Below are 12,685 nucleotides of genomic sequence, written 5' to 3'. Positions count from 1 at the left end.
AGAGCGTCCTGCCGCGCCCCCGGGGAAATGAGCTTGCAAAAGCCGCCCCTTCTCCCCCTTCTCTGAGCGCCAGGGCTGGGGCCGCTCTGCGGGAAGGGGGGACGGGCCCCCCCGCTCCGGAGCCGGCTCGCGACGGGCAGAAACGGGGCTCTATGCTCCCCGGTGAAAGCCCCGGCTGTTCCCGAATCGCGGGAGAAAGTTTCTACCGCTCAAAAGAAGTCTTTATTTCATGATCTGCTGTCTTCTGCACCGGCAGCATCTTATCCAGCCCCCAAAGCCTGTTGGAAACATGGAGTGGCTTTTAACTTGGAGTGTAGAGAGTATCTTTTCCAGCATTTCCACAGGCGTTCATGAGCCTATGAAGGAAATTAGGGAAAGGACTATGAAAAAATTCTTAGGGAACGACACTGAAAGGAGGTTTTGCAGCCTACTGACGAGAAGTGCCAGTGCACAGTCCCAGAAAGGGAGACCTAGAAGGGAAAACCCCAACATTTCTACAGCAGCCTTAGCACAAAGCTGCAAATCACCTGGGCCCATTTGTGTACCCACAGCTAAAATGAGGACCTGCATCTCCTTTTCAAATACCGACATCTGGTTTATGCAGACTTAGAGCTGAAATGAATGGAAAGAAATGTTTAAAACAAGACACAAACTGCAAGACAGATGTGAGGTCAAGAATCCCATGCGAGATGGATCAAGAAGCCCTTTCAAATATCTCATTAGCAGCACAGCAGCTGAGAGCAGCCTGACACTCTTAACAGCACCCAAGGGTAGCAGCCTAGCTTTCAAGCACAGCAGCTTTTTGGGGCCAGCACTGAGCTAGAGCAGGCACTCATCGTGGGAGTGCTGCACATCAGCAACAGCAGCTACGACTGCAGGCGTCTTTCCACAACAGAAGCGACTTTTCTAGACTGCACATCAAAGCTCCTGCTGTACGATGGACCAGAGACTGCCAAAAACCAGCTAAGCATCCATCTCTCATGCAAGGTTTCCTGGCTCTAGAGTACAAGGCAAGAGGGGAACAATGATCTGAGCTCTCAAACAGGTGATGGTGTTACCCAGTCGTTCCAGTATAAAACTCATGTGTTGAAGTTTTTTGAGGTTTTTATTTTGGGGGTGGGTGGGAAAAGGACTGGGAAAGAAGAGAGAGTTCAGTCTCCTTAATAGGGAAAAGCCTCACTAAGAAAAAAAATGCCAAAATCATGATATAGTGGTTTTTTAAAGTCTTTATTATGCAGAACATAGAATATATTTGAATGAATTTTTTCCCCAAGCATTTTTTTCTCCAGTGTTTTTTTTAAACATGCATTGTTACCTTTTTAAAGCCAATGTACCATCCATTTATCTTTTTCCCTGCCCACAAAGCATCCATATTCATGTTAATCACAAGTGTAAAAAAAATTAGACATCTGGCATAAAATATTTTGGGAGGGGCCCATTTAAAAATTTTATCTAAAATGTCTTATCTACAAAAAAATCCAATATATATGTACATTATAGCAACACAGAGGCATAAGAATACAGTGCAATTTAAGATGAAGTGCTGTGACTTGGTAATTCTGCCCAGGGCTTGTGGAAATGTGGGCCACCATTGGCTTTGGGGCTGCTCACCTAAAGCCTCAGGCTCCAGCATTCCTCAGTTCTCTCTCAAGTGGGTCTGAAGTTAATATTGGGAGGCTAGAGATGCATTAAGCTTAATAAACCATTAGGGGGTAGCAGAAATACTGCCTGAATAGGATGAGCTTTGAAAAAAAAAAAAAAAATAAAAGAATGTTTACAAAGGTCAGATGGCTTGGTGCATGTTTCACCTCACTGTGGGTATTTCTGGAACGGCACCAAGCCTTGGCATACTCATGTGAGACCTGTTCACCTACCTCTGAGGAAATGAATTTGCTAGCTGCCACTGGTTCTGAAGTCCCTGTCTCAGTAAGTCTCCCACTTTGAGCAGCCCAGGAACAAGTTCCCGATGGGAGTACACAGAACTATGTAAGCTGCACAGGAACATCGGTGCAGAGAACTGCACTATTTCGGCTCCCACGTACAGACATCCCCTTAAACAGCTGCTAGCCAGGATCACACATAAATTGGGTTTTGAACCTCTCCCTCCCAAGAAAACAGCAGTAAAAACTGCTTAACTAAGAGCACCGAGTATTCTTCCGTGGGGTAAAATCCACTGCATTCTTCAAGGTCAGGCTTAATTTTAATTCTTCATACCAAGAATCACAGTTTAAGGCCTTCAACACACACCACAGTCATCATCTGCTTCACCCAGCCCCATTTGGGGATATAAGCACAACAGCTCCAATGTCTGAAACAAATGCTTCTCTTTTCAGTGAAAGGTAAAGCACAATACTTCACACAACCACTTTATGTTTGTGCTCTAGTATTACATCTGAATCCTTGAACAGGTGAACAACTGCAAGGCTGGGAATGTTTACAGGAACACAAAGCCATCGGAATGGCATTGGAGATTTTTTTTCTTTTAAAACCATGTTCAGGTTATGCAGGTCAAATGACTCGTGCTTTTCCCAAATAGTGGTCCCATGCCAGCTGGGTGTCAGGTCCAGCACCAAAGCCACCAATGCACCAGCCAAGGGGTCATACTAAGCACTCCTGAACAGCTCAGCACTTCACTAGTGCTAAAATAGAACAGACTGCAGGTGCGTCAAATCTCCATGCAGAAGGTGCCATCCACACAGATCCCAGCATACCTGACACTTTCATAGGCTGAATATAAACTGTAAAAATAATATATTTAAACTGCATACATTCTGACTGAGCATTGTATATTGGGATACATTTCCACAAGTTTCCTTCTCTGTGATGCAGCTAGCGGGGGGGGCTCGTGCATAGTGCTCCAGATCCAGTGCTGCATGGTGTTCTCTTAGATGAAATGAAGAGTCATGCTCATGCTTTCTTCCAACCTCTCCTATGACCTCCCTGAATGGATAACATGGCTTCTGAACAAGCAAACAGCTGTAGGCCAAATGCTTTTCACAGGAAAACAAATCAAAATTTGCACGGAAGGAGAAGAAATACTTACTTGGTGTGGAAAAGTTTTAGAGGAGTGTCCATTCAGGCACTGAAAACTGCACTCCTGATTTAGGGATACTTGTTCAAGTACACATGAAAGATCCCTGCACAGCTGAAAATAAGCAATGATTTACTACCCCTTTTCTCCATCTCTGCAGTATCAGTCCTTCATCCACACAGTACAGAATTGCTGATTTTATGGGCACATTTCCCTTGCCTGTTCTTTGTGAAGGTGCAGCTCTGATAGTGAGTATCACATCTGCACTCTTAGAGGAAACAGCAAGAGGAGGATGGGTAATGCAATCCCTTCAGATGTTTGGTCAACTCGCTCCTGAGTCTTTGCCTAAAGCAGAAGCATACTCCTACACCCACAACTCAAGAACCAGAACTGTTCATTAAGGATGCTACTTAGAAGGGAAAAGATAGAGCAACTAGAGAGTTAAGTAAACCATATACATACTATACAAAAGTTTGTGTTGAGTAAAAAACAAAAATGAAGGCCCTGAATATTCTGACACAAAAAATTAGTTTCTTCTCTGCCAAAGAACTAAAGGAAAACTATGAATCAGGTTCCTTAAGACAAAGATCTACTTGGGAAAGCTAGTTTCTAACAAGAAGCAGATCTCCCACTCTTTGCTGATGCTCAGTAATAGGAGCTTCTCAATTTTCTTACAAGTGAAAGAATATGGCCATTAGCCTTAAAAATAGTAATGGTTCTAAACTCTTCACTCTGCTCAAGAGAGGCAAAAACTTGCTTGCTTAGTTCTTCAGAGATGTACTAGGAAGGTAACTATTGTATATTTATGAGTAAGTTTAGCCAATATACAGTACTGAGCAAAATCCTTTGTTCAAAAGCAGCCTTCATTTTCTTTTCAATTTTGCATCTCTTAAGAAATACCAGGAGTCATTTTCAATTAGAATGTCTCTGAAAAGTTGGCAGGGACTGAAGTTTTATTTCTTAAGCAGCTTTTCTTCCTTTGTGATCTCTCAAGATTGGTTCTTTCATTCATTTCTACTGCCAGGAGAAAAAGGAGACAGATTTCTGGTCAGTACATAAATATCAAAGCAGCCATCCATCCTACACATACTGTGACAGCATACATGCTGTAGGTTTGCCTAGCACAAACCCTTATTGGAGTTTTTTCAGTAGATGCAAAAAGGTTTTCTTGGCTTTCAAGCTCATTGAATTACTGAATTAAAAGTGTGAAATCTTGGGCTTAACTCTTACTTTTTCAGAAGCAGTTTCAACAGGTTTCATAGTTTTTACCAAACTTTGGCAAAACAGCTTCTCTTGAACAAAGGGCCTCAGAGAGGAGTGGGGGGGTTTGCTTTCCAAAAAGGATATGGCAAGGTTGAAATGTAACCAAGTACTTTGCAAATGCTAACTGCCAGAATTATTTCTGAAGTGCCTTTGCAACTCAAAATTCAAAGTTATATGCAGTCAGCATGACACAGCAGACAGATACTAAAAGGCAGAAGCTTGAACACAATTTCCTCAACAAGTGCAACTAGAAACCAAATGGACACTAGTAATTTTTGAACACTATTTCAGAAGTATTACACAGGATTTATCTATATTATGAAGGTTTTTCCAGATGCTTTTCTCCCTTCCAAAGACAAGCTGCTCTAAAACTGATTCCCAGAGACAAGGTTAAGATTCAACACTTGTAGAATCTCTGATAACACACTTCTAAATTAATACATCACAGTTTCCAAACTGAGTCGGCTACGCAGCAGACAAACGCACTGTGCATTTGTGAATGCTTAAAACCAGCTACCTACTGATCCAAGCCTTTAAATTGATCAGTTTGTCTGCTCTTAAACCATTTCATGATCAAGTTAATAGGATCAGGGCTCATGTCAGGGCTTCCTGTACTAACCTCCTCTTGTTCCCTAGTGCAATCCAGAGAGGAAAAAAAAAAATCAGTAAAGCTTCTTGAAGTCAGAAAGCAGGTAATCTGCTGGAATGTTAGATCTAGTCCTGGGCAGAACGTGGGTGAGAAAGTAAGCTCAACTAACTGCTGTTTATTAACTCTGCCTGAACACATGAGACTATTTCATAGCTATCCAAGCTGCACATACAGACTTCTCAGATTCTGCACTCACTCAGCTCCAGAAGAAGAGCCAACCAACATTAATGGACCAAGACAGAAACAGTTAACTGGACCTATTTTCAAACAGTCAGTTTCAGTTCTTCTCATATAATTAAATTTCTGAAATTCAATGGTAAAAAAATGAACCAGTGTTTTGAAGTTCCATTACATTAAAATGTAACAAGATCTATAAATGCATGAAGTTAGATAGTCTATAAAATAAAAACCAATTCTCCTTTAACTCACCACATGTATTTGCAGAACTGCTTGGTTGTAGTGGCCAAAACACTCCCTCCCTGTTAGCTGCAGAGTGAACAGTAAAGAACTTCAAAAGATTTTTTTTTTCAGCACCACACAAAGAGCTTTGAGTTGCTCTCTGCTTTAGTATTATGATGATCAGTCTGTTTCTAAAACCCCAGTAACCTGCAAAAAGTATTCTGCTAACCCAAACTGAAGAGCTGGCCCAACCCAACTGACACAATGTTAATATTTTACTATATTTGCACAAATCATGTATGTCTAAATATAAAATATAGAAACAAACTATACTGCATTTGACTAATTTAAAACTTTTGGTACCTTTTTGTTGATCCATTCTGTTCACTGAAAGAATTCAAGATGTAAAGACTAAGTAGCAGACCAGTTCTAAGGTGTCTTAGAGCAAAGACATCTATTTGAAACACAGGGACAGTATGAAACTTGCAAATAAAGACTTCAAATAGCAATTGGCTCAGTGAACACTCATTTGAGCAGTGTTGATCAGTAAGTAACAGAAGTACAAAAGAATAAAAATATCAAACTAAATGCAATTGTGAGGACATTCTCTCTCTTCAGGGAAGACTTACAGATATGCAGCTGGCAATGGGGACTTTGCTGGCCAGCCAAAATGTAATGTATGACTGCAAGACTCAAGCTATCCATATGCGTAACAGGGCCAGTGAAGAACACCTCACAGATGACAAGAAACAGTGAGCTAGCACAGCAAGGGCAGCAGTCTTTCACAGATCTGCATGAAATAGATGGTTCTCCTAATCATCACCCCTTGTATAGGCCTGCTTATTGAGGGGGCTTCGTCTTAAGACTAACCATGAGACTTGCTCTTGTTTGTTTAAACCCAAAGGCTCCGTTCTGGGGCTTAGTGACTTGTTCATGACTTTATGATAATTCCAAAGCAAGAGAAACTAACCTGAAGATGAGAAAGCAACACATATACAACCCATATTTTTTCTTTTTTTAAACAGAAGTATTAAAAACAAACCAAAACAAACCCCTCTCCATCACTTACCCTCTATCAAAAGGACAATTAGTGTCAAAACCAGGAGACAATCTGGTATCCATACTGGGAAGGAAAAGAGGCTACAGTTCCAGAAGTCCTTCTGCCTGTGGCTTACAAAACTAAATAATGTTTGGGAACAATGGTCCTGTCAGCGACATGTCAACAACACATTTATTTTAAAAAGGCTAAATTCAAGTTTTAAACATAAGTAACTGCAAATGAAAAAAAAACCAACTTTGGTTGATTATCCATCTTGTTAAATATGTCAAAGTTAGCAATCAACAGTTTCTCTAGGAAGTCTCCAGAAACAGACAGGTCAGCTCATTCCTAATTGGGAAGATCAGACACCTAGCAGTGACACTGAAAATGCTGCCATGCCAGCGTCACACATGCTCACAACATCTCGGCCAGCATTTGGGAGGCTAATGGTGCATACAAAGTCTGAACTAATCAGCCACAGCCAACTTAGGTTGCTGTGAACTCATTGAGACAAATAAATAAAAAAAAAAGCAACAAGGAAAAAATAAAGCCAAGCACCTCTAGGGCCAGACCCTGAAGACACAGAAATCAAAGAATTTTTTTCTCCTCTCCCTATTTACAAAATGCCATTTAGAGCTGATGTGGCCACTTCAGTATTGTGAGAAAATGTCTCTTATACTAAGCAGTCATAAGTGTGTTGTTCACGGATGCTGTGGCCTGAGTGCCACGGAGTGTCCCCTGGGGTGTGTCCCTCCCTCTGAGGCACATGGAGGGAGTTCAGTCTTCTGTTTCTTCATATGTGGTCTCGTCAAACGGCCGGTCCAAGAGAGGTACCAAACGGCGACGGGAATATTTCAGTTGCAAAAGGTCCCCAACTTCATTGATTTCTTTTAAAGCCTGACAAAGAGATCACAATAGATCAGCAGAGGAGACAGATGCAAGTTATCCACACACGTTCCTTTATGCATGACTGCAGACTACTCTGACAGCCATTTTACTTGAGATTTTACTGTGCTAGAAGCCAGCACCTTCAGAAGTGAATAGGATTTTTTTTTTCATTTTAGCATTCAGAAATGTTGAGACCGCATATACAGCACTGGTCACTTTACTGAGAGTGCCTGTGCATCCACCTGACTACTCCAGCTCCAGAACAGGATTGTAATATCCAGCAAACCCCATGACTATTTGTAGATAAATAAAATAATGTTCTTCTCTTCCTGGAGGTAATGAAGCTAAAATAGAAAAAAATTTACATTTTGTTTGAGGTTTGACTCCTCCTTATGTATCATTCAGTTTGAAAGTAACCTGTGTTACCAACTGTGATCTATTGTATTTTTTAAATTGCAAAATAGCAAAGACAAACTATAATAGTGAGCTAACAAGTTCTATAGATGCATTTGTTATACCTACATTTGGTTAATTTGCATTGTCCATATACAACTACAGATGAAAGCTGTGTGTCATATGGCACAGGAGATTTTTGCCAGACAATCCAAGGAAAGAAAAATAAAAAGTTATTCTAGGCAGGACCCTAAGCATTTTCTCCTTGGAAAGCAAGTCCCACTGAGGTTGCCACAAAGACTGCATTCAAGCAACTGATGGCCCAGAACATTCTACTGAATTAGCACAGCCTTTCACTATTTTGACCTGAACTCAAATATTATGAAGTTTACCAGAGATCAAACATCTGCTTGCGTAAGAAATGAGGGAAGTCCCAGCTCAGTTAATCATACTTCCATTATGTTGCAATCTCTGATAAGACATTGGTCCACACACAATAGGGTCTGTTAAAAGCCAAATCCTAAACTTCATTTCTCTACAGAACACTCCTAGAGCAAACTACAAAATAAATCAGTTGCTGCACACAAATCTGTGATAGCACATGATGCTAGTTATTTTATATAGCCAAGTGACAAATATTAATTCAGAAGATCACTTTCAGGTCCAATATGATTTTTTTGTAATTCAAAGGTTGGCATTCTTTGCTGCCTTGAATTGCAAATTTATTGAGATAAGTACATTCAGCATTGCTTCAGAATGTCACTAATTCAACACTGATGCTCCAATCTGCGTCAAATGCTTGTCTCTTGAGGACAGTTGGAAGATGGGGGTTAATAGCTCAACATGTTTTTTCTTCCTAGATGGATAGTTCAAGTTTTTGTTTCTTTAAACAATGGCCCTTCGTGCTTGTTATATCTGGCAGCAAAAACCTCTGCACTCTAAAATCTGGGGGAATGACAAACCCAGAAGTTGGACCTCGGTAAAAACAAAACAAAACAAAAGTGTGGGCACAGTCTGCCAGAGCCTTAAGTAAAGATCCCATATGGAAGCAATTTAAAGCTGAATTTCTGTTGAAAGAGTATGTTAACTGTTATTCTTGAATGCAGATTTAGGATTTTATTAATTTAAAACAAAAAGGACCATGTGACCAGCAAAGACTACAAAGGAAATGGCATTGGTGTACTCTGACTTTAGGAGAGTGTAATATATTTTTCATCATTGAAAAGAAAGCACAGCCCACAGTGATGCAGGTTATGAGGGACTTCACTCTGATCCTAAGCCAAATATTTTTAGGCAAGGAAGTTTTATTTACATAAAACAGTTAAAATTTTAACTAAGTACTATTTCTCATCGTGTGGTTGTATTTAATAAGAACAAGGAAGCATTACAAATATCATTATTTGCAAGAGCAGCCTCTCTTCCCTGTGCTGCAAACCTGCTTAAGTTTTGTTTAAAAAAATACCACAAGAGCCCCAGTTAGCATCCATGAATACAGAGATGGGACACCAAATTGTCTCCTCTGTTGGTGACTTGAAGAAGCTGTCTGCCAGCTCTCCCCAAGTCCATTCATTTTAGTTCCTCCTCCTCCTGGATATTGCTGCCACAGTTAGCAAGAGGGATTAGACCTGAGGTCTGCCTTAATGATTAGCTGCCTGAAATCAATCCCTTTTCACTGCATCACAAGAAAACACTGCACAAAGTCACTGACACAAAGACTTGCTCCTTATTAACTCCTCTTGCCAATGTTCTGGGTTCTGAGCATGCAGCTATTTTGAACCATAAAGGGGGTTATGCTAACTTGGAAAAAAGCCTCCACATACTGAGCTAAATCAGGATTTCTTCATTCACTTCAAAATTCACACCTCATTTTGTTCTGGATTAATTTTCTTAGCAGACAAGCTCTAATATATTGAACAAGCATTTCCTCAATTTAGTACATTTAACACTTACAGACGTACTCTAGCAATGACTCTTACATTAAGTGCACAAAATTTGAAACATTTTTTGGAAAATGCAGAAGGAACTGACAGGAAAATAGGTTTTTAAAGCAGAGTAATAAAAGTTACAGATAGATTTTGGAAGAGTGCAAATGTGGTATTTATACAGACCCTACAAAATCAGCTTATTATGGCAAAGGCCCCAGCTAGTCACTAAAAGAGAAGACCAAGAACCTAACCAACTGTAAAATTGCACAACTGCTCAGGTAGTGCCTGCACATCATGTTTGTACAGTTTCAGTTTTAGAAAGAGTATGTCAATTATGCAATATTATTTAGAAAGAGTATGTCAATTTACAGCAATATTATTTCAGAGACTTCAGTTTTCTTTATTTTCCTTCCTCCCATCTCTTATCCATTCATTCCTGCTCCATGCCACCTGTCCCAGAAGTTACTGCTCCCTCATTTGTGTCAATGAACTCAGGTCTGTTACCCCACTCTGAGCCAAGTCTAATGCTATTTATTTTACACAGGGCAAAAGGAAGCAAAGGAGAGGGTCTCCTCTGAAAGTACTGGTCCCAAATCTTTATTTGGAACAGAAACAACTAAATTGAGATATTTAAGGGAAGAGTAGCAGGACAAGTAGCTGGGAAGGAATTCCTTAAGCAGTCTCTTGTTGGAGTGTTAGGGAATCTCTCACCGGCAGAAACAACTCAGGAGCAGCAAGTACAGCACTGCAGATACACGGCAGGGTGATCCTACTCAATGACACTACACAGACATTATAAAACTGCTCACACCACACACTACCTTACTATTTTTTAACAGAAATTAAATTTTAAAAGCGTGTAATTTTAAACTGTTGATTTTTATGTAAGTTCTGTAGCAGTCAAGTGTGAAAAGGTTGAGTCTATTTTTTTAAGAAGACATTAGTAAATATCTCTTAGATATCCTATTTGCTGTTCACAATTTGAAGTGTTACCACCTGATCATATTTGGGCATGAGGCATGATTTCCCCTTCCTAACTCTGTTACTACTCCCAAACACCTTGTCCAAAAAATGTTCAAAAATAATTTCAAGATAGTTTTCTCCACAGTCTTCTCAAGATAAAGGCAAAGCTTTTCAACCTGCAATTCCTTACAGCTTTTTGCCCTTCTTCAAGAAGAAGGTGACATTGGCTGTCTTCCAGTTCTCAGGAGTCTCCCCCAGCCATCATGAACTCTTTCTCCAAAGATGATAATCAAGAGCATCCTTGCAGTGACAGCAAACTCCCTCAACACTTGTGGATGCAGCTCATCAGGTCTCATGGACTTGTGCATGTGGATTTTGTTTAAATGTTCCCTTATTGGAGCCTCCTTCACACCAAAGGTAAGTCTTTACTGCTCCATACTTTTCCACTAATCTCATGGTCTCAGGATTCCTAAGTCTCACCAGGAGACTGAGACAACAAAGGCACTGAGTACCCTTGCCTCTTGCATGCATTTCTCACCTGATTTCCCTGTGCCATTCAGCAGCAGTCCTCCATATTTTCTTTACTCTTTCTCTTGCTACTAATGCCCCATAAAAGCTCTGCTTGCTGCATTTGATGTCCTTTGACAGACTGAGTTCCAGGTGGGCTTTGGTTTTCCTGACCCCATCCCTGGTCACCTGTCTGTGCCTGCACCTCTTATACACTTTCATTATATATTTTTGTTGGTTTGTTCATCCATGCAGGCTTCCCATCACATTTCCTCTCCTTTAAGTCAGGATAGATCATTCTTCAGGGAAGGAGTGGGGAGGAAAAATCAATTAACTGTCCTGGACACCTCTGCTCTTTAAGACTGTATCCTATGGGATTCTTTCAAGTAGTCTCTGAATAGGATAGAGTCTACTCTTACGAAGTCCAAATTCATCACTCAACCTAGTTTATATTCTGAGTCACAGACCTTAAAAGTGGGGAAAAATGTGCAATGCAGAACTTTGGCAGTGCGTAAGACAGCCTAAGTACACATGTCCATGAAAAAAGATTATTCAGAAGACTCAAAATTGAATGTAGCTACCACACCAAGACATACTAAGAATAGTGAGACTTATTCATAAAATCCTCTTTCAACTCTGTTAGAGTTGAAACCACCATCCTTACTTTTTGAAGGCAGCATCTCCCAGCTGTGATGCAGGCCTCCTTTGAGGGGACCTCCACTCCCCCTGCAACTGCCAGTAAGGGTAAGTAAGGCACTGCATGTGGTACAGACTCACTAGGGCAGGGACATTTAAGATACAGTGCTCTGAACAGGAATAGTAATCTCTGGAATAAAAATTCTCACTAGTAATCATATTATTCCTTTTGAGAGGAATATAAATGTTTAGGAGATTCTCAGGCCTTTTTTTTTTCTTACCATTAACATTTGGGTCAGAAGATGCAAAATATTTCCTTCTAACAAGTTCAATGCAAGGTATAGCCTTTAAAGAGGGTAAAAAGCATTGTCTCACAGCAATGAGACTGTCTCCTTTTAAAATAGGACAAGAAAAGTCCTGAGATTTACTCTAAGCAGCCATTCCACACTGTTACAACAAGGAAAGAGATGGAGTCATTGCCAGCTCTGCTGCAAGGGCTTTGAAGGTTAGGTTCAACCATGCTGTGTACCAAACATTGAATCAGTGTACAAAACCCAGACAATTGTTGTATCTGTTTATTAGCAGGCACAAGCAGAAGGAAGACAAGATGAGAGAGACACTTACTGTATCAAGCATCTCTTTGGTATGAGCTGCAGACAAACAGAACCTGGCTCTGGACTCGATGATGGGGGTGGCAGGGAAGCCCACAACCACAACACCGATGTTCCGCTTCAGCATCTCACGGCCAAATGCGCTGCCAGGGAGAAGGAGACAGTCACAGTTATTCCAGTGCTGGCAAAGCAGGAGCTGAAGGACTCGGTATGGTAACTCATACAGGCCTCTGCTGCAGCAAGGCTGGCACACCACAGTTTGGAGCTTCCAGTGCTTTCTTTTTAGAGGCAGAAAGGCCTGCTCACAAAAGCCTTTTTTAAATTCAATCCCAAGGTGGTCCTTCTCAAAAGGTTTCAGTGTATTAAGTTCTAACAAAGATG

At 40.7% G+C, this 12,685-nt stretch overlaps 1 protein-coding gene across 1 annotated transcript in view; it reads right to left on the bottom strand.

The window, feature by feature from the left end:
• Nucleotides 1-1,208: 1,208 nt before the first annotated feature.
• Nucleotides 1,209-12,685, bottom strand: part of SPTLC2 (serine palmitoyltransferase long chain base subunit 2) — a 63,677-nt gene continuing 52,200 nt past the window's right edge. The window contains exons 10-11 of the mRNA XM_005417452.2: nt 12,318-12,447; nt 1,209-7,278 (exon numbers count right to left, since the gene is read on the bottom strand). Of these exons, the coding sequence (XP_005417509.1) occupies nt 7,159-7,278; nt 12,318-12,447 (250 nt within the window). The 3' untranslated portion in view covers nt 1,209-7,158. The remainder of the gene's footprint in view (nt 7,279-12,317; nt 12,448-12,685) is intronic.

Source organism: Geospiza fortis, unplaced genomic scaffold (genome assembly GCF_000277835.1).
Source record: "Geospiza fortis unplaced genomic scaffold, GeoFor_1.0 scaffold54, whole genome shotgun sequence".
Classification (NCBI taxonomy): Eukaryota; Metazoa; Chordata; class Aves; order Passeriformes; family Thraupidae; genus Geospiza; species Geospiza fortis.
This window is presented reverse-complemented; position numbering and strand designations above follow the sequence as displayed.